Here is a 22,788-nt window from a genome sequence, read left to right as displayed (position 1 = left end):
CCTGAGCTTTAACTTATACTCCTGCTGCGGAGTTTTCTCTAACAAGGGAGGGGTTGTAATAATGTCTTTTGCGGGACAGTCCTTTAAAACAATGTCTTGACAGTTTTTAAAATCCTGGGAATCCTGGGAAATGTTCTTGGAGACGGGTTTCAATCCATTGAAAAGTTTTACATGAGAAAGATGGACCCACCCCTTCCTGCCTTCCAACTTGACGGCAGTACGGGTGGTCAAGAGGACCTGACGTGGCTCCTTCCAACGTGGTTCCAGCGGACTTGATCTGTCGAAATTCCGGACCATCACTAGGGAGCCTGGAACGATTTCGTGCGGTGCCACCTCGGTATTGTCTGGAAATGCGGCGGCAACCTGTGAACGACATGAGTTGAGGGCAGACATCAAGGAAGCTAGGTAATCTGTCAGCATATTACATGAAACATCGGTAATACTTCGGGGTCTAGGAGTACCCCACATGTTAGGGGGGCGGCCGAATACGACCTCATACGGGGACAGACCTGATCTGGAATGTGCGACCATGCGCATATAAAATAAAGCGACTGGCAGAGCTACTAGCCAGTCCACACCTTTTTCCTTACAGACTTTTGCAATGCGGATTTTCAGAGTCTGATTATGTCTCTCGACCAGACCGGCTGCTTCAGGATGGCGTACACAATGAAACTTCCACTGGTACCCTAACAACAGGGAAACATGCTTCATGAGTTCAGATGAGAATGGCTGACCGTTATCAGAATATACGACTCTAGGGAGTCCGTATCTAGGGAAAAATTCACGAACCAACTGCTTGGCAGTGGTCGCGGCTGTGTAATCTGGGACTGGATATGCTTCTGTCCATCTGGACAAAGCGCATACAACTACAAGGACATACTTGAAACCTCGACATCGCTCCATCTGAATATAATCCATCTGGAGGACCTCAAAAGGGTGGTCAGGGGGCTGGAAACCACCTTGTTCCACCGGGACACTTTTACCTGGATTAAACTGACAACATATCATACAGGTACGGACTTTCTGCTTGGCTGCAGCCCGTAAATGCTTGTTGAACCAAATGTTCTGGATACTGTCTAACATAGCTTTTTCTCCTAAATGTGCTGAACTATGTGCGGTATTGATAATGACTTGAACCATAGAGTCGGGGAGAAACCATGTGGCTCTACCCTTCGTTAACCATCCTTGATCTGTCTGGACCCCTCCTTGTTCAGACCATTTCTTGATTTCATCGGGAGTAGCATGTAACTGGATATCTATGACGTCTTGTGTGGGGTCCTTAACTGTCATGCATGTAATCGGATCTGGAGTATGTGTCATGTTAACTGGAATGTCTGGAGTCTGTGCTGTAAGCTTGGCTGTGCGGTCTGCTAGATCATTACCTTGGGAAATAATGTCAGTAACTTTCGTATGTGCTTTGCATTTCATGATAGCGATGGATGCCGGTAAATGTATGGCATCTAACAGGGCTTGAATAAGGAGACCATGCTGAATCTTGGTTCCATGAGAAGTCATGAAACCTCTCTCCTGCCAGAGCACTCCGAAGTCGTGTACAACTCCGAATGCGTAACGTGAATCTGTGTAAACATTAACTTTCAGGTTCTTGGCGTGTATACAGGCTTGTGTCAGAGCAACTAGCTCTGCTGCTTGAGCGGACAGGGTATCAATACGGTGTGTTTCAATAACTTCAGTGTCAGTAGTCACTGCATACGCGGCGACTAGTTCTCCTGTACTAGTTCTCATACATGAACCATCCACATAAAGTGTCAGGTCAGGATCTGGTAACGGAATGTCTGTCAGGTCTTGTCTTGGCTTTGTCGTAATATTAACTACTTCCACACAGTCATGTGGGTCAGAATTTGAACTAACTGATGGTAACAGTGTAGCAGGATTCAGGACGTTGCAGCGTCTAATTTCTATGTGTGGCTGGAACAGTGTCAATTCATAACCCGTTAAACGTGCAATTGTCAAGTGCTGAGTTTGTGTTCGGTTTAAAAGAACTTCTACTGAATGTGGGACTTGTACTGTCAGGGAATGTCCTAAAACTATGGAATCACTTTGTCTGATAGCTAGTGCTGTGGCTGCAACTGACTTGAGGCACGCAGGCAACGCCTGGGCGACTGGATCTAATGTGCTCGAAAAATAAGCACAGGGCTTGTATTGTCCTGCTTGATCTTGTGTGAGAACAGATAATGCTGTACCTTCGCGTTCAGTAACGAAAAGTGTAAAAGGCTTACTGTAGTTCGGTGTAGCTAGAACTGGAGCTTGACATAGGGCTTTCTTTAACTCGTTGAAACTAAGTGTATGTTCAGATGTCCAAGGGAGGACAGTCGACACGGCTGCCTCCTGTGTCGTTAACTGTATCAGTGGCTTGGCTAGAAATGCATACTGGGGAATCCATTGTCTACAATAAGAAGTAAGGCCGATAAAGGCACGTACCTCCTTCTGGGTTCTGGGCTGGGGAAGACTCACTATTAACTGGATACGGTCGGGTGTCAACTGCCTACCCCTCTTGGACAGCAAGTGTCCTAAGTATACCACTTGCTGGACACAGAATTGAAGCTTCGAAGGTGACACCTTGTGCCCCATCTCGGCTAGAAAATACAGAACTGTAAGTGACGCTCGTTCGCAGTCACGTTCAGAACGGGCTGTGATCAGTAGATCATCGACATACTGGAGCAGGGCAGTGTCAGTTGGCATGTGAATGTTGTCTAGTTGTCTCTTAAGTGCTTGACTGTAAATACTAGGGCTTTCTGTGAAACCTTGAGGAGCGCGTGTGAACATATAGCTCCTTCCATTTAAACAAAATCCGAAAAGAAACTGGCTGTCTGGATGAATTGGAACACTAAAAAATGCATTCTTAAGGTCTATGACAGTGAAAAACATGGCTTCGTAATCAATAGCGGTTAACAGGGAAGAAATATCTGGGACAACTGGGTACTGAGGAATAATACATTTGTTAAGCTCTCGTAAATCAATCACTAATCGATATACTGGGGGTGCATTTGGATCAGTACGTTTCATGACTGGAATGATCGGAGAATTACATACATTGGAGTCAGTTTCTACAATTACTCCTTGAGCCATGAGCTCATCTATAATTTTGGATAAGGCTGCTACAGCCTCAGGTGGCAATCTGTACTGTCTGATTCGGGGTAACACTACACCTGGTTTGAGAGTCACACGATGGGGTGTGATTTGCATGTAACCTACATCAGTTGGACCTTGCGCCCATAAGTGCTGCGGAACATTAGACAATCTTGAATCAAAATCTCGTAATACATAGTGACCCTTAAAGTCACGTAGGAACAGACGTATTCCCTCTGGGGAACAGCAAATAACTGCACCTAATTCTTTCAGTGTCTTAATGCCTAACAGGTTTTCTGGACATGACTTAGTAAGTAACAGATCAGTAGTACGGGACAATGGACCTACTTCTAGAGTGACTGGCTTTGATATCTCGTTAACGATGGGTTTTCCTGAAAATCCAAGGGAAACATTTCTTGAGCCTGAGAGCGGAGCCCCTGGAACTTCGGCATGACTAATTGTGGTCCTACTTGCCCCTGTATCAATCAAAAACTTTCTGTCTTTCCCTAATACTTGACTGTGAACATAGGGACCTTCTTGATCTACAGGTATCTCGATGAGAGGCAAGCCTACCTCCCTCTCTAGGCTGTTTCATGAATATGGCTGGTACTCTGGATACTCAGACTGTGCATACTGGTACATCTGCGATGTGACATGCTGTGTTGCAGCTATAGGCTGCGGTGCGGGGACTGTCTGTTGTGCATTCTGTGACTGAGGAATCTGTGAAACTTGTTCTTGTCTAGGCGGACGTGGTCTTTCTTTAGTCTTACCAGTAGCTATGTTGTGTTTCAGGACTGCACACTCATTTATAAAATGACCTGGCTGTTTACAATAATTGCAGTTCCCTTTAACGGGAGCTGCAGGATGACTGGCTTGATTCGGACCCCTCTTCTGACTGTCTTGAGGAACAGATTGTGCAACTAGCACTTTCATTTTCGTGTCTTTCATACGTTTTCTTTCGTGCTCTTGCTCTTCTCTGATTCTATTCTGGTGGTACTGGAGCATCTGGAGCATCTGGGACGGAGTATTTGCTTGCCAGGTGCTTTCGACCTTCAAAACTCAATTTTTAATTTGTGGACTTGAATTCTCGACTAATTTGGTAACGAAAAGGTGAGGGTATGACTCACTACTTGTCTTGAGACCACTATTGATACTGAAACATTTCTCAAATCTAGAATAAAAATCACTAATATCTTCATCTTGTTTCTGTTTACAGGCTGAGATTGCATCCCAGTCTTCTTTTCTCGTTGTCAATAATCTGGGTAAAACTTGAATCAATAATTCTGGTAATTCTTTACATTTATCTCCAAGACCGGTACCTGGTACTCGTGCCTTGTCTTCAGCTTCTAGGGCTGTCCAATCGATCTTTTTCTCTCCCACCTCCCATTCTTTTTCCTTTAACTTTTCATACACCCCTGCGGGCAGCAGGACTTTTAACATTTTAATGATATCTGGGTAAGTGTATTCTCCCATACGGAGCATGTCTTTTAATTCTCTATGGAACCCTGCTGGATCTTTGTCATGACAGGGAATTAATTTCTTCATTTCAAGAAGTTCCATCTTTGAAATCGGAGTGTATACAAACACTCGTTGCATTTCGCCACCCGTCCCTCTGACTGGGTGGACTTCTCGTAACGGATTCTGTCTGTCTATGTAGAATGGCTTATTTTCTGGGGGTGAGACATGAACAAAATGCGGATTCAGGAACGTTCTATATTTGTGGCGCTGTTCTAGAATGACACTAATTAAATCGGTACCTAGACCTCTCCATCTATACTGGAGTAACTCGTTCAGGACATCGTGTAACGGGCCTGGATCAGAGTGCTGACCCTCATACAGAGTAATGAGGTACTGGATCATATACATACCCACCAGTCGTTGCTCGGCTGGGGGCAGTTTCAGAAACATTTGTGCCACTATTTCGTCTGGAAAAGTGGTAGAATCAGTAATCCATCGGACTGCTGATCAGGCTAGTTCTTGTTCATGCATAGTACTTAATTCGCTATAACCGATTCGTGATTTCAGAATGTGATCGGTAGCTTGAAATACTTGTTCTAGAGAACCTTGTTCTGGTGCTGGATGATGAAAAATAGACTTGTGTTCTAGACGTAAATGGCGATCTGGAAATCTGGATTTTCCTACATACGCTATTCTGTCGGAATTCTCGTCTTCCTCTTCAGGGTCAGAGATACTTTCTTTCTCGCTTACTTGTGCTGCTTTACGCTGTTCGTGTAACCTTATTATTTCTTTACGAATTTTCTTGTACATACTCTCCATGGCACTGACGGTCTTGTGCTTACCCTCGGCTATATTATCACTCCACCTTGTCAGGATCCTCATTTCGGCGGGATCTTTAGACGGGTAATCTTGTTCTCTTATTAGACAATTGATCAGGAACTTTAATATCATGAGCTGGATCTCGGCTTTCCTTTGAGACATAATCTCGCCAATACTTTCTGGATCATCCCCTGTACGGATGAAACGATATATTCTGTCTAGATCTTCTTTCATATTCGGTAAGGTGACTAGATACTCGGTCACCCTCCTTACAAGTAAGGAATATAAAACCATATTATACTCGCCTGCGACCGGATCATAGACACATTCGTTAAGGGCTTGTCTGATTTCTGTGACAGACTTATTACTTTTAGGAGTACGCTGTGATGCTTGAGCATGTAATTCGAGTGCTGATAAACGTTTGTGTGGCGGTGGGGTTTGAGGAGTAGCTCCTCCTGCGGCCCCTAGACTGGAGTCGTCTACTGAGGTTCTACGTCCTGGCAGAGTGGGAAATGGAACTGTAAGCTGGACCGGGGGTACCGTAACAGGTACTCCGGTGTCTGGAGGAGCGGGAAGTGCCTGATTTGCAGGGACTGGCGGAGCGCGAACAGGATTTGCATATTCGGGGACTGTGTCGTCCAGATAGGACGAAATAAAAATATCAGCTGCGGTCGGTTTGTGACGTAGCTTGGTCGGAATTAATGGTGGCGGGAAATTACTAGATGCCTCTGGGGTCGCTTTTGGCAAGCCTTCGGCAAGGAGAGGATACATACCCTTAATAAGGGCATGCCTCTGTCTGTCTGACTGTTCGGCTTTGACTTGTTCACCTATCTCGATTAATTCTCTTTCTTGGGCTCGTTCTTGGGATTCTCTACTTAACTCTGACTTTCTGACTTCCTTTTCGGTTCTTTTATGAGCTTCTTTACGCCATAACTCGATGGCATCTTTCTGTGACTGTCTGGCTTTCTTTTTCCATAATGCCTCTTCTACTCGCATGATGCACTCGGCATCCCATGTACCCGATACGGGCCATCTATACTTTTCTTCTAACTGTTTGGTATACTCTACCCATAAATCTAGATACAGTATGGCGCTTATGCCATGTTTCTGATACATAAAATGACCTGGACTGTCCCTAGGTGGGACAGGAACCGCTTCCTCTAACAGACCCTTTCTAGTTTTTAACTGTCGTAATCTTGAAAAGAGCGGCATTGTAAACTTGAATCGGAACACAATACAATACACGAAGAACAATAACAATTGGAAAAACAATTCAGGCATACCACGACATTGGAAATACATTAAACAATATCATAACATCTGCACCACTCACTCCGGGAGTCCTGTAAGAAATTGTGGCCTCAATTCCCTGAGGAGCCGCCGCGCCTGGACGCACTCCACAATTTGCTGACGAGACCGTCCCCCGCGAAGCTGGTCTCTAGACTATATAATTGTATGCAGGAGCAGGCCCCGATCACTATACCGGCGGCCAAACGGGCTTGGTCTGTAGACCTGGCTGACCCCCTCACTGACGACACGTGGGACTACTGCTGCGCACAACTCTTGGCACTATCTCCGAACTATAGGCTGCGACTGGTCCACTTTAAGTTCCTACATAGGTACTACCGTACCCCGACACTGTTACACCGCATGGGCGTCAAAGAAGACGCTTCCTGCTGGAAATGTGGCGGGGAGGATGCATCATTCCTACATGTGGCATGGACCTGCCCTAAATTGCACGATTACTGGACGGCCGTTTTCACTGCCATTAACCAAATGCTACACCGCTCAGACGAGCCCACCCCGCTTGTGGGCCTGCTGGGGTATGTCAAAGACACTGAGCCTTGTGACCGAAAATTGCACGCGATCTTACTCCTGTATGCGAAACGGCAGGTGGCAATAAATTGGGGCCGTAAGGCTCTACCTGCGTTCCAGGCATGGGTCAATGATGTGACTTATGGTCAGGCACAACTTACACATTACTGGGAGTCGATGCCCACTGCTACAAGACCTAATGACATTTGGGAACCTTTCCTCCAATGGGCCAGGGAGAGAGCGAGCACTGATGCCTCCGGGGGTGCCCCTGACGTGGGCGTCTCTGATGACATGGGTTGAAATCCTTAGACTGCTTGACATCTGTTTACGTTGGGTTGAGAACGGATGGGGGGTTGCTCCCATAACCTGAGTAATATATTCCCCGCCCCCTGGCTGCCCTTCCCTTAGCGCCTACTGTACCTAGCGTCACGCCCCACTAACTGATCGAACGTAACACTAGCTGCACTGTCCCCCCCCCCAACCTCATGGGAGATACCTGGACTGTCCCTACCACTGAACCTGCCAACTGCTTGCATCACTCTCCTGCTGTCTGCACCCCTGCGCGCACGCCCCCGAGAGTCCCATTCTGATTATATAGATCCTATTTCACTCAGCACCACGTAGTTCTTTGTTACCCTCGCACTGTTGTGGGGGGTTGGGTGGATGAGTGCCGCAGTTTTACCTATGCTCATCTGATGTTTTGCTGCGATATGACCTCCGTGCTTGCCAATATGACGAGACGTTGTCTGACTCACGTTTGATATTGGCTGTTTGCGGCACCATTCCCGAACTAAAGGGGAAAAAGAAAAAATGTAAGATTATGTGATTTGCCTCTGTTGTGCTGCATGTTTAATCTCCTTATACAGTGTTTACAGGAACTGCAGGACGCGTTTTCGCCAATTATGCTGGAGCGTCCCTACATGGGCCCTATCACTGTGTGTTATTTGTGAATATCGCGGCCTGCCTCCGGGTTGTTGGCACGACGCAGTGTAACGTTTGTTTACGACCAATAAATATCTTACACCAAAAAAAAAAAAAAAAAAAAACAATATCATAACATAACAGTTCGAACAGAATATTACCTGAAAATAATGAGAACAGAAATACAAGAATTTTCTCGAGAACGGAACAGACTAGAATTACTGGATGCACTGCTGAAACAGTACGGAACATACCGGTCCCATAAAGGGACGCATCAAGACCCGTATCCACCTAGGTGAACACTTCGTTTGTGAGTCTGGGCACCACCAACCCACGGACCAGGAGTCAATTTAGATTGGTCCTGTCTAGATACTACCCCAGCAATGGTACTCACCGGGCAGCACGGAACGGAAAGCCTCGGACGGGACTGGACTGCTACGACGACGGACTTCGGACTTCGGACTTCAGTTACGGGTGGGCCTCCGGATACCTCGGACCTTGGACTCTCGGCTTGGGCTCTGGTCGGGACTCGCCGCGTTCCTCCACCGTCTCGTTTGGATGCTGGACCGCCTCCTCCGTCTCCTCCGTGGGCCTGAGGGATACTTGAAGCAGAAATATCTGCACGTGGCCGGTATGGTTCCGTCACGGCTGCAGAGGGTCAGGGGGTCGGCGTGGCTTCACCGACGCGTGGGGAAAGGGCAAGTCCCTGTTCGGGCGCCATTATGTGGTAAATAAATAAATAATACCCTATTTTTGACTAAGCATATAGTATAACAGATAGCTCAATAAATAAGAGTCAAGATTCGAGGTAGTAGGAGTTTCTGCAGGTTTATTACAGCATAAGGACAGGATCAGGACAACCTGCATAGGATGACCCAGCAGCTGCTGGGGCTTGGTCTGGGATGAGCGCGCTAACATTTAATAACAATACATTGACTTATATACATAGCGCAAACACATAGCATTACATTGCAGTAGGCGTAACAGTGGGTGGAGCAGAAGGCGGGACGCGTAGCAGTCGCGAGAGATAACAGTAGAAGTAGGTATAACTGGGAGTATACATAGACATGTGATGCAAACGTAACAGAATATGTCATGAATGGGGCGGAAACATTGGAGGGGGCTACCTAAGGAGCCGGGACCTCTAATCTAATGGTGCGCGAAAATTGGCAATGGCGTGTTACTAGGAGAAGCTGGGGGCTATGAACTCTGTGCTAGGAGCAGAGACTAGAGTCTGGAGGGTCGGAGCGACATGTACCTAAACCCTATCTGGTATCTGATGTTTAGGGAACATGTTGATATAAACTAGGAGTCATGAAGGGAAAGGCTAACTTGATTCTAAAGCTGGACCATGCATTATTCTACATGTAGTGCGTGATGAAGAATACTAAATGACCATTAAATACAGTATTTCTCTAACATGGAGACGAGAAGGCTAGACAATGACGGAAACTATTGATGCAGTTCAGTAGCTTAGGAATGCAGAGAAGAAGGACTGAACTGATAGCTGCAATCATAACATACTCTTGGCAGACTCAGAGGCAGAGCCAAGCTGTACCGGGCACTGCGAGGCAGGAAGTAAGTGAAGGGTCGAGGATACAGGTGGGGGCTGTACCGCTCCTTAACGAGGCTTCCGGAGACAGGAGTTGAATCTGTGGTCCGGGCCCTTTTGAGGCCTGGAAACGGGGACTTTATAATGGAATAACGTGCACACTGGGAAACGTGGCAACATTACTTTACATAGGCCTGATATTCGTAGTATTCACGAAGACTGGAAACTAGCATACTAAAGGTGGACACAACTGGAATTGCGTCATTAATCGGACATGGGGAATAACATATGCATATTGGTCATGCACACATAACATATGATGGATGAGGCGTAGGGACACAGAACATGGCAAAATTTACTTTTCCACAGAGGGCCACCGGCAGTGCATGCTGTGCAGCAGTGAGGGCCACGGGCAGTGCATGTGGTGCAGCAATGAGGGCCACGGACAGTGCGTGTGGTGCAGCAGTGAGGGCCACGGACAGTGCGTGTCGTGCAGCAGGGAGGGCCACGGGCAGTGCGTGTCATGCAGCAGTGAGGGCCATGGACAGTGCGTGTGGTGCAGCAGTGAGGGCCACGGACAGTGCGTGTCGTGCAGCAGGGAGGGCCACGGGCAGTGCGTGTCATGCAGCAGTGAGGGCCATGGACAGTGCGTGTCGTGCAGCAGTGAGGGCCACGGGCAGTGCGTGTCGTGCAGCATTGAGGGCCACGGGCAGTGCGTGTGGTGCAGCAGTGAGGGCCACGGGCAGTGCGTGTCGTGCAGCAGTGAGGGCCACGGGCAGTGCGTGTCGTGCAGCAGTGAGGGCCACAGGCAGTGCATGTTGTGCAGCAGTGAGGGCCACAGGCAGTGCATGTGGTGCAGCAGTGAGGGCCACGGGGAGTGCGTGTCATGCAGCAGTGAGGGCCACAGGCAGTGCATGTTGTGCAGCAGTGAGGGCCATGGGCAGTCCGTGTTGTGCAGCAGTAAGGGCCACGGGCAGTGCGTGTGGTGCAGCAGTAAGGGCCACGGGCAGTGCGTGTGGTGCAGCAGTAAGGGCCACGGGCAGTGCGTGTCGTGCAGCAGTGAGGGCCATGGGCAGTGCGTGTGGTGGAGCAGTGACGGCCACGGGCAGTGCGTGTGGTGCAGCAGTGACGGCCACGGGCAGTGCGTGTGGTGCAGCAGTGAGGGCCACGGGCAGTGCGTGTCGTGCAGCATTGAGGGCCACGGGCAGTGCGTGTGGTGCAGCAGTGAGGGCCACGGGCAGTGCGTGTCGTGCAGCAGTGAGGGCCACGGGCAGTGCATGCGGTGCACCAGTGACGGCCACGGGCAGTGCGTGTGGTGCAGTAGTGAGGGCCACGGGCAGTGCGTGTCGTGCAGCAGTGAGGGCCAAGGGCAGTGCGTGTCATGCAGCAGTGAGGGCCACGGGCAGCGCATGTGGTGCAGCAGTGAGGGCCACGGGGAGTGCGTGTGGTGCAGCAGTAAGGGCCACAGGCAGTGCATGTTGTGCAGCAGTGAGGGCCATGGGCAGTCCGTGTTGTGCAGCAGTGAGGGCCACGGGCAGTGCGTGTCATGCAGCAGTGAGGGCCACGGGCAGTGCGTGTGGTGCAGCAGTAAGGGCCACGGGCAGTGCGTGTGGTGCAGCAGTAAGGGCCACGGGCAGTGCGTGTCGTGCAGCAGTGAGGGCCATGGGCAGTGCGTGTGGTGCAGCAGTGACGGCCACGGGCAGTGCGTGTGGTGCAGCAGTGACGGCCACGGGCAGTGCGTGTGGTGCAGCAGTGAGGGCCACGGACAGTGCATGTGGTGCAGCAGTAAGGGCCACGGGCAGTGCATGTGGTGCAGCAGTGAGGGCCACAGGCAGTGCATGTTGTGCAGCAGTGAGGGCCACGGGCAGTGCGTGTGGTGCAGCAGTGAGGGCCACGGGCAGTGCATGTGGTGCAGCAGTGAGGGCCACGGGCAGTGCGTGTGGTGCAGCAGTGAGGGCCACGGGCAGTGCGTGTCGTGCAGCAGTGAGGGCCACGGGCAGTGCATGTGGTGCAGCAGTGAGGGCCACGGGCAGTGCGTGTGGTGCAGCAGTGAGGACCAAGGGCAGTGCGTGAGGTGCACCAGTGACGGCCACGGGCAGTGCGTGTGGTGCAGCAGTGAGGGCCATGGGCAGTGCATGTCGTGCAGCAGTGAGGGCCACGGGCAGTGCGTGTCATGCAGCAGGGCGGGCCACGGGCAGTGCGTGTCATGCAGCAGGGAAGGCCACGGGCAGTGCGTGTCGTGCAGCAGGGAGGGCCACGGGCAGTGCGTGTGGTGCAGCAGTGAGGGCCACGGGCAGTGCATGTGGTGCAGCAGTGAGGGCCACGGGCAGTGCGTGTCGTGCAGCAGTGAGGGCCACGGGCAGTGCGTGTCGTGCAGCAGTGAGGGCCACTGGCAGTGCGTGTCGTGCAGCAGTGAGGGCCACTGGCAGTGCGTGTCATGCAGCAGTGAGGGCCACGGGCAGTGCGTGTTGTGCAGCAGTGAGGGCCACGGGCAGTGCGTGTCGTGCAGCAGTGAGGGCCACTGGCAGTGTATGTCATGCAGCGGTGAGGGCCACGGGCAGTGCGTGTGGTGCAGCAGTGAGGGCCACGGGCAGTGCGTGTCGTGCAGCAGTGAGGGCCACTGGCAGTGCGTGTCGTGCAGCAGTGAGGGCCACTGGCAGTGTATGTCATGCAGCGGTGAGGGCCACGGGCAGTGCGTGTTGTGCAGCAGTGAGGGCCACGGGCAGTGCGTGTCATGCAGCAGTGAGGGCCACGGGCAGTGCATATTGTGCAGCAGTGAGGGCCATGGGCAGTGCGTGTTGTGCAGCAGTGAGGGCCACGGGCAGTGCATGTGGTGCAGCAGTAAGGGCCACAGGCAGTGCATATTGTGCAGCAGTGAGGGCCACGGGCAGTGCGTGTCATGCAGCAGTGAGGGCCACGGGCAGTGCGTGTAGTGCAGCAGTGAGGGCCACGGGCAGTGCGTGTGGTGCAGCAGTGAGGGCCACGGGCAGTGCGTGTGGTGCAGCAGTGAGGGCCACGGGCAGTGCATGTTGTGCAGCAGTGAGGGCCACGGGCAGTGGAAGTGGTGCAGCAGTGAGGGCCACGGGCAGTGCGTGTGGTGCAGCAGTGAGGGCCACGGGCAGTGCGTGTGGTGCAGCAGTGAGGGCCACGGGCAGTGCGTGTGGTGCAGCAGTGAGGGCCACGGGCAGTGCATGTGGTGCAGCAGTAAGGGCCACAGGCAGTGCATATTGTGCAGCAGTGAGGGCCACGGGCAGTGCGTGTGGTGCAGCAGTGAGGGCCACGGGCAGTGCGTGTCGTGCAGCAGTGAGGGCCACAGGCAGTGCATGTGGTGCAGCAGTAAGGGCCACAGGCAGTGCATATTGTGCAGCAGTGAAGGCCACGGGCAGTGCGTGTGGTGCAGCAGTGAGGGCCACGGGCAGTGCGTGTCGTGCAGCAGTGAGGGCCACGGGCAGTGCGTGTCGTGCAGCATTGAGGGCCACGGGCAGTGCGTGTGGTGCAGCAGTGAGGGCCACGGGCAGTGCGTGTCGTGCAGCATTGAGGGCCACGGGCAGTGCGTGTCGTGCAGCATTGAGGGCCACGGGCAGTGCGTGTCGTGCAGCATTGAGGGCCACAGGCAGTGCATGTTGTGCAGCAGTGAGGGCCACGGGCAGTGCATGTGGTGCAGCAGTGAGGGCCACGGGCAGTGCATGTCATGCAGCAGTGAGGGCCACAGGCAGTGCATGTTGTGCAGCAGTGAGGGCCACAGGCAGTGCATGTTGTGCAGCAGTGAGGGCCACGGACAGTGCGTGTGGTGCAGCAGTGAGGGCCACGGGCAGTGCGTGTCGTGCAGCAGTGAGGGCCACGGGCAGTGCGTGTCGTGCAGCAGTGAGGGCCACGGGCAGTGCATGTCATGCAGCAGTGAGGGCCACGGGCATTGCGTGTCGTGCATCAGTGAGGTCCACGGGCAGTGCGTGTCGTGCAGCAGTGAGGGCCACGGGCAGTGCGTGTAGTGCGGCAGTGAGGGCCACGGGTAGTGCATGTGGTGCAGCAGTGAGGGCCACGGGCAGTGCGTGTCGTGCAGCAGGGAGGGCCACGGGCTGTGCGTGTCGTGCAGCAGTGAGGGCCACGGGCAGAGCGTGTCGTGCAGCAGTGAGGGCCACGGGCAGTGCGTGTCGTGCAGCAGTGAGGGCCAAGGGCAGTGCGTGTCATGCAGCAGTGAGGGCCACGGGCAGTGCGTGTCGTGCAGCAGGGAGGGCCACGGGCTGTGCGTGTCGTGCAGCAGTGAGGGCCACGGGCAGTGCGTGTCGTGCAGCAGTGAGGGCCACGGGCAGTGCATGTTGTGCAGCAGTGAGGGCCACGGGCAGTGCGTGTGGTGCAGCAGTGAGGGCCACGGGCAGTGCGTGTCGTGCAGCAGGGAGGGCCACGGGCAGTGCGTGTCGTGCAGCAGTGAGGGCCATGGACAGTGCGTGTCGTGCAGCAGTGAGGGCCACGGGCAGTGCGTGTCCACTCTTCCTGACTCCACGTCTGTCCCCTTCTTCACCCTGTCTTCTCTCCTTCCTGCCCAGCTCCGGACAGACGGACATCGAGCTGCTGAGTGACCCTGAGTGCGCCCCGCAGCAGGACCAGGTGTTGCTGATTCTACAGAGCCGGGGCCCGCGGCGGTGGAGCATCCAATCCCGGCACCCCCTGCGCGTCATGGTAGGACCAGGGGCCCCTTCGGGGTCACACTCATCTCATGATCTCAGGGTCCACTGATGGGTCCCTACACCCTCACCTATGTACAGAGGCTTGTTGAGGGCCCCTCCAACAGGGCAGCTGGGGGCCACAGGTCTAGGTGTCACTAGGGGCCCCTCTGACGGGGCCACAGGTGTGTTAGAAATGGGATCCCTGGCTGGCCAGGGCTTTCGCCAAAGTCAGTCAGAGACCACCACTCCCAAGTCAGGGCAAGGGAGTTACACGCCAAGATAACCCCTACTCACCCTCTAGGTAACGTGGCGCGAGCAGCAAGGCTAAACTTGGAGGCGATGTAGGCTAAGTATTTGCGCACGCACCCCAGCAACAACAACCAAAGGCCCACCACAAAGGAAACTCCACACAAGGTTATATAAAAATAGCCTTTGTATTACGCCAAAACACATTAGATAAAACACAAACTTTACAATGTGCCAGAGGCACGGGCAGAATTTACAGGGAATATGTACAAGACAGGGCCACCTGGACCACTGTCAGGAATCAGCACTTTTAGAACTTAGCACTTGTAGAAATAATAACTCTGTAGGAATAATACTCAGCACATAAATCATATAATGACTTTAGCATCAACATAGCACATGTAGCGCACAACCAGGACTTCCTGGCAAGGGGTAAACCCCTCCTAAGTAACCCTAATCACTCTAGGCAAATCACGCAGGTACTAGGACCTTAGCCTCAGGACCTAGGGAAGGAAAAGCAATCACCTAAGCATAAACACCTAGCAAAGGGAAAGAAGCAAAACACATGATGTATCACCACATTCAGAGGTGTAAGGAAGGAAAGACCATTGGCACATAAATCACAAATGCGCCAGAATCCCACTAGCCACAACCTGTGGCAGTCCCTCGGCCAACTGGCCTCGCAAGGGCTGAAATGTCCACAATGTCAGGCAGGCTGCGCAGGCAGCCAAGAACACAAGCCTAAATGTGGCAGTTGCCCACAAAGTGCTGGGCAACTGGTGCAAGGAAGGTTAGGGCAACGTTGGAGCCTCGTGGGCTCAAGAACCACCACTGTGGCACTGCTGAGCCTCTTTGGGCTCGTGGACAAATGTGGGCGGTGAGCCTCCCTGGGCTTGAGAACAAGACTGGCCCTCCTGAGCCTCTCTCAGGCTCGTAAATACAACTTGCCCCCCAGGAGCCTCGGGGCTCCAATCACCAAAATGCGGGCGGAGAGCCTCTCTCAGGGCTCAAAGAACAACTGGCACTCGAGCCTCGCTGGGCTCGTAAAGCAAATGGCACCCTCAGAGCCTCTCTGGGCTCAACACACAATGCGGGGTCCTGGAGCCTCGCGGGCTCTAAATAGACAAGGAATGCCCTGAGCCTCTCGGGGCTCTAATGATCACAATGCTGCCTGAGCCTCTCTGGGCTCGGATCAATAATGCGCGCTGAGCCTCTCGGGGCTCACACACTCGTACTGGAGGGGAGGGGCGGGCACCGGCAATGTGCCCCGACACCCTCCTCCCTTCCCAAGCTCACTAGGGCCCCACTCACCGGGTCTGACGGCGGCTGGAGGAGGAGAGCTCCCGCTCCTCGGGACTCCTTCAGTCGCGGCCTCCTCGCTCTGCTCCGGGGTTCTCCTCTCGCTCCTGGGAGGCCCCGGGGGGCAGACGGCGGCGACTCTGGGGCAATGCAGGAGCGCAGAGTAGGCTCCCGCCGCTTCCTGCTTCGTCTCTCCTGGGCAGCCAATCACCGCGCAGGTCGCCCGGCGAGCCTCCCGCTGCCTAAACCAATGGCAGCGCGGCTCCCGGGTGACGTCAGCGGCTGCTCCTTTGGCATCATCCTCTGCCCTGGGGCTGCGGCGGTGATGCGGGGCTGAAGAGGGGTGGGCTCCCTCGATAATGAAGTCACGAACACGGGGCAAATAAAGGCGGCAATTGAGCGGGGTGGCACCAGCGCCGCTCGGTCACCTCACGGGGTGAAAAGATGCCGGGTGGGCACCGGCCAAAGTACACAAAGCGCTCCCAAGCGCCAGAGGACAAATGAAAGCGCTCACAGCGCTAGGGGCCAAATAAAGCGCTCTCAAGCGCTAGGCAAGGAATCACAGCGCTCCCCAGTGCTGAAGGACAAGAGAGCAGCACTCTCAGCGCTATAGGCACAGCAAATGCTCCAGCAGGGGGGCAAGGCTGGGCCCAGAGCCAGCTCACTGGGTCTCCAGGAAGGGAGACAGTCCAAGTGGCGGTCCTCTGGCCCAGCAACAGCAGCAGCCCCCCTCAGGATCCTGGAAGAGAACAGTTTGCAAGGGGACCCAGCCCCTTCTTCTACTAGAAAATCCTTTGTTTGGAGGTGCAGGGTGGGGTGAAACCAGTTGCAGCTGGTTTTGGAGCACCCTTGATGGCCCAACCACCCCTTTCATTCACTGGGGAGGCTAGGGTCGTTAGACGCACCACAGGGGGCGGAGCCAGCATTGTGTGGGGAAATCCCAGCCCCATCAGGCACCAGGTGCAGCCCTCCCCTCACATCACTCATGCTGATCTCCCACTCACCACCGGGCAGACCCATCCAGACTTCCTGGAGCCAGGCTTCCCAGCCAGCTCCAGCCAATCACGCTCCAGCACCCTCACTGCACACACACATCAATGTCTAGGAGTGGCACTTCCCCACTAGGCACATACAAGCCGCACATACCATCGCGCAGCATTCACTCTCACGAGTTCACACATACCAAACTTGAGCCTGCACTCCCCACGCATCAGGAACTAACATGGACACACACATTCCCCATGCATTCCTATGGGCGGGCAGGCCAGCCTCACTACACGCACGCACTTTCACTCTGGGACACAGGGAAAAGTGCACAGAGACCCAAAAATCACTAACACAGATCACATATTAAAAGCAAAAAGATTAGGGTTGAACCCGCCAGAAGGGCCAAGTCCAACAAGGTGTAAGTGTCCCCATGGGGCCCCTCTGACGGGGCCACAGGTGTAAGTGTCCCCAGGGGCCCCTCTGACGGGCCACAGGTGTAAGTGTCCCCAGGGGCCCGTCTGGGGGCCACAGCTGGAAGGAGATAAAACAGCTGGTGGCTGCAGCATGTGGCCCGCCTGACAGGGCCACACGCCTCTCTGCCTAGATGCAGGGTCCCTTCCCTAGACCAATGGGAGGTCACTGAATCCAAGGCCCCCCCCGCTGGGCCTGTGGCATCGCCCTGTACCGAAGGGGCGGTATCTAGGGTTTATCCACCATGAGTGCAGAGGTCATTATTTGAGGGCCCTCTGAGGGGTCACAGGGGGGGCTGTATACAGGGTCCCTCTGAGGGGGGTGACCGTATGCAGGGTCCCTCTGACGGGTCACGGGGGTGACTGTATGCAGGGTCCCTCTGAGGGGTCACAGGGGTGACTGTATGTAGGGTCCCTCTGAGGGGGTCACGGGGGGGTGACCCTATGCAGGGTCCCTCTGAGGGAGTCACAGGGGGGGCTGTATACAGGGTCCCTCTGAGGGGGGTGACTGTATGCAGGGTCCCTCTGACGGGTCACGGGGGTGACTGTATGCAGGGTCCCTCTGAGGGGTCACAGGGGTGACTGTATGTCGGGTCCCTCTGAGGGGGTCACGGGGGGGCTGTATGCAGGGTCCCTCTGAGGGGGTCACGGGGGTGACCGCATACAGGGTCCCTCTGAGGGGGTCACGGGGGTGACCGCATACAGGGTCCCTCTGAGGGGGTCACAGGGGTGACTGTATGCAGGGTCCCTCTGAGGGGGTCACAGGGGTGACTGTATGTCGGGTCCCTCTGAGGGGGTCACGGGGGGGGTGACCCTATGCAGGGTACCTCTGAGGGGGTCACGGGAGGCTGTACGCAGGGTCCCTCTGAGGGGGTCACAGGGGTGACCCTATGCAGGGTACCTCTGAGGGGGTCACAGGGGTGACTGTATGCAGGGTCCCTCTGAGGGAGTCACGGGGGGCTGTATGCAGGGTCCCTCTGAGGGAGTCACGGGGGGCTGTATGCAGGGTCCCTCTGAGGGGGTCACAGGGGGGCTGTATGCAGGGTCCCTCTGAGGTGGTCACGGGGGTGACCGCATACAGGGTCCCTCTGAGGGGGTCACGGGGTGACTGTATGCAGGGTCCCTCTGAGGGGGTCACGGGGGTGACCGTATGCAGGGTCCCTCTGAGGGGGTCACAGGGAGTGACCGTATGCAGGGTCCCTCTGAGGGGGTCACAGGGAGTGACTGTATGCAGGGTCCCTCTGAGGGGGTCACAGGGGTGACTGTATGCAGGGTCCCTCTGAGGGAGTCACGGGGGGCTGTATGCAGGGTCCCTCTGAGGGGGTCACAGGGGGGCTGTATGCAGGGTCCCTCTGAGGTGGTCACGGGGGTGACCGCATACAGGGTCCCTCTGAGGGGGTCACGGGGTGACTGTATGCAGGGTCCCTCTGAGGGGGTCACGGGGGTGACCGTATGCAGGGTCCCTCTGAGGGGGTCACAGGGAGTGACCGTATGCAGGGTCCCTCTGAGGGGGTCACAGGGAGTGACTGTATGCAGGGTCCCTCTGAGGGGGTCACAGGGGTGACTGTATGCAGGGTCCCTCTGAGGGAGTCACGGGGGGCTGTATGCAGGGTCCCTCTGAGGGGGTCACAGGGGTGACTGTATGCAGGGTCCCTCTGAGGGAGTCACGGGGGGCTGTATGCAGGGTCCCTCTGAGGGGGTTACGGGGGCTGTATGCAGGGTCCCTCTGAGGGAGTCACGGGGGGCTGTATGAAGGGTCCCTCTAAGGGGGTCACAGGGAGTGACTGTATGCAGGGTCCCTCTGAGGGGGTCACGGGTGTGACCGCATACAGGGTCCCTCTGAGGGGGTCACGGGGGGCTGTATGCAGGGTCCCTCTGAGGGGGTCACGGGGGTGACTGTATGCAGGGTTCCTCTGAGGGGGTCACAGGGGTGACTGTATGCAGGGTCCCTCTGAGGGAGTCACGGGGGGCTGTATGCAGGGTCCCTCTGAGGGGGTCACGGGGGGCTGTATGCAGGGTCCCTCTGAGTGGGTCACGGGGGGTGACTGTATGCAGGGTCCCTCTGACGGGTCACGGGGGTGACTGTATGCAGGGTCCCTCTGAGGGGGTCACGGGGTGACTGTATGCAGGGTCCCTCTGAGGGGGTCACAGGGAGTGACCGTGTGCAGGGTCCCTCTGAGGGGGTCACGGGAGGCTGTACGCAGGGTCCCTCTGAGGGGGTCACAGGGGTGACTGTATGCAGGGTCCCTCTGAGGGGGGTCACAGGAGGCTGTATGCAGAGTCCCTCTGAGGGGGTCACGGGGGGCTGTATGCAGGGTCCCTCTGAGAGGGTCACAGGAGGCTGTATACAGGGTCCCTCTGAGGGGGTTACGGGGGTTACCGTATACAGGGTCCCTCTGAGGGGGTCACGGGGGTGACTGTATGCAGAGTCCCTCTGAGGGGGTCACCGGGAGTGACCGTATGCAGGGTCCCTCTGAGGGGGTCACCGGGAGTGACCGTATGCAGGGTCCCTCTGAGGGGGTCACCGGGAGTGACCGTATACAGGGTCCCTCTGAGGGGGTTACGGGGGTTACCGTATACAGGGTCCCTCTGAGGGGGTCACGGGGGTGACTGTATGCAGGGTCCCTCTGAGGGGGTCACGGGAGTGACCGTATGCAGGGTCCCTCTGAGTGGGTCACGGGGGGTGACTGTATGCAGGGTCCCTCTGAGGTGGTCACGGGGGGCTGTATGCAGGGTCCCTCTGAGGGGGTCACGGGGGGGACCGTATGCAGGGTCCCTCTGAGTGGGTCACAGGGAGTGACCGTATGCAGGGTCCCTCTGAGGGGGTCACGGGGGTGACTGTATACAGGGTCCCTCTGAGGGGGTCACGGGGGGTGACTGTATACAGGGTCCCTCTGAGGGGGTCACGGGGGGACCGTATGCAGGGTCCCACTGAGGGGGTCACGGGGGGACCGTATGCAGGGTCCCTCTGAGGGGGTCACGGGGGGGACCTATGCAGGGTCCCTCTGAGGGGGTCACGGGGGGGCTGTATGCAGGGTCCCTCTGAGGGGGTCACGGGGGCCGTATGCAGGGTCCCACTGAGGGGGTCACGGGGGGACCGTATGCAGGGTCCCTCTGAGGGGGTCACAGGGGTGACTGTATGCAGGGTCCCTCTGAGGGGGTCACGGGGGGGCTGTATGCAGGGTCCCTCTGAGGGGGTCACGGGGGTGACCGCATACAGGGTCCCTCTGAGGGGGTCACGGGGGTGACCGCATACAGGGTCCCTCTGAGGGGGTCACGGGGGGCTGTATGCAGGGTCCCTCTGAGGGGGTCATGGGGGGCTGTATGCAGGGTCCCTCTGAGGGGGTCATGGGGGGCTGTATGCAGGGTCCCTCTGAGGGGGTCACGGGGTGACTGTATGCAGGGTCCCTCTGAGGGGGTCATGGGGGGCTGTATGCAGGGTCCCTCTGAGGGGGTCACGGGGTGACTGTATGCAGGGTCCCTGTGAGGGAGTCACGGGGGGCTGTATGCAGGGTCCCTCTGAGGGGGTCATGGGGGGCTGTATGCAGGGTCCCTCTGAGGGGGTCACGGGGTGACTGTATGCAGGGTCCCTCTGAGGGGGTCACGGGGTGACTGTATGCAGGGTCCCTCTGAGGGAGTCACGGGGGCTGTATGCAGGGTCCCTCTGAGGGGGTCACAGGGAGTGACTGTATGCAGGGTCCCTCTGAGTGGGTCACAGGGGGTGACTGTATGCAGAGTCCCTCTGAGGGGGTCACGGGGTGACTGTATGCAGGGTCCCTCTGAGGGGGTCACAGGGGTGACTGTATGCAGGGTCCCTCTGAGGGAGTCACGGGGGGCTGTATGCAGGGTCCCTCTGAGGGGGTCACAGGGAGTGACCGTATGCAGGGTCCCTCTGAGTGGGTCACGGGGGGTGACTGTATGCAGGGTCCCTCTGAGGGGGTCACGGGGGGTGACTGTATGCAGGGTCCCTCTGAGTGGGTCACGGGGGGTGACTGTATGTAGGGTCCCTCTGAGGGGGTCACCGGGAGTGACCGTATACAGGGTCCCTCTGAGGGGGTTACGGGGGTTACCGTATACAGGGTCCCTCTGAGGGGGTCACGGGGGTGACTGTATTCAGAGTCCCTCTGAGGGGGTCACCGGGAGTGACCGTATGCAGGGTCCCTCTGAGGGGGTCACCGGGAGTGACCGTATGCAGGGTCCCTCTGAGGGGGTCACCGGGAGTGACCGTATACAGGGTCCCTCTGAGGGGGTCACAGGGGTGACTGTATGCAGAGTCCCTCTGAGGGGGTCACCGGGAGTGACCGTATGCAGGGTCCCTCTGAGGGGGTCACCGGGAGTGACCGTATACAGGGTCCCTCTGAGGGGGTTACAGGGGGTGAATGTTTGCAGAGTCCCTCTGAGGGGCTCACAGGGGTGACTGTATGCAGAGTCCCTCTGAGGGGGTCACAGGGGTGACTGTATGCAGGGTCCCTCTGAGGGGGTCACCGGGAGTGACCGTATACAGGGTCCCTCTGACGGGTCACGGGGGTGACTGTATGCAGAGTCCCTCTGAGGGGGTCACAGGGGTGACTGTATGCAGGGTCCCTCTGAGGGGGTCACAGGGAGTGACCGTATGCAGGGTCCCTCTGAGGGGGTCACAGGGAGTGACCGTATGCAGGGTCCCTCTGAGGGGGTCACAGGGAGTGACCGTATGCAGGGTCCCTCTGAGGGGGTCACAGGGAGTGACCGTATGCAGGGTCCCTCTGAGGGGGTCACGGGGTGACTGTATGCAGGGTCCCTCTGAAGGGGTCACTGGGGGGGGACCGTACGCAGGGTCCCTATGAGGGGGTCACGGGGTGACTGTATGCAGGGTCCCTCTGAGGGGGTCACGGGGTGACTGTATGCAGGGTCCCTCTGTGGGGGTCACGGGGTGACTGTATGCAGGGTCCCTCTGAGGGGGTCACGGGGGGTGACTGTATGCAGGGTCCCTCTGAGGGGGTCACAGGGAGTGACCGTATGCAGGGTCCCTCTGAGGGGGTCACAGGGAGTGACTGTATGCAGGGTCCCTCTGAGGGGGTCACAGGGGTGACTGTATGCAGGGTCCCTCTGAGGGAGTCACGGGGGGCTGTATGCAGGGTCCCTCTGAGTGGGTCACGGGGGGTGACTGTATGCAGGGTCCCTCTGAGGGGGTCACAGGGGTGACTGTATGCAGGGTCCCTCTGAGGGAGTCACGGGGGGCTGTATGCAGGGTCCCTCTGAGGGAGTCACGGGGGGCTGTATGCAGGGTCCCTCTGAGGGGGTCATGGGGGGCTGTATGAAGGGTCCCTCTGAGGGGGTCACAGGGAGTGACCGTATGCAGGGTCCCTCTGAGGGGGTTACGGGGGTGACTGTATGCAGGGTCCCTCTGAGGGGGTTACGGGGGTGACTGTATGCAGGGTCCCTCTGAGGGAGTCACGGGGGGCTGTATGAAGGGTCCCTCTGAGGGGGTCAC

At 56.1% G+C, this 22,788-nt stretch overlaps 1 protein-coding gene across 1 annotated transcript in view; it reads left to right on the top strand.

The window, feature by feature from the left end:
- The window catches only part of ENG (endoglin), a 231,310-nt gene that overhangs the window by 117,480 nt on the left and 91,042 nt on the right, over positions 1-22,788 (top strand). The window contains exon 6 of the mRNA XM_078646665.1: positions 14,197-14,329. Within this exon, the coding sequence (XP_078502791.1) occupies positions 14,197-14,329 (133 nt within the window). The remainder of the gene's footprint in view (positions 1-14,196; positions 14,330-22,788) is intronic.

The sequence above is a fragment of the Lissotriton helveticus genome, chromosome 5_2 (genome assembly GCF_964261635.1).
Source record: "Lissotriton helveticus chromosome 5_2, aLisHel1.1, whole genome shotgun sequence".
NCBI classification, from domain to species: domain Eukaryota; kingdom Metazoa; phylum Chordata; class Amphibia; order Caudata; family Salamandridae; genus Lissotriton; species Lissotriton helveticus.
Note: the sequence above shows the minus strand (reverse complement) of the source record. Positions and strands in the feature narration are given on the sequence as shown.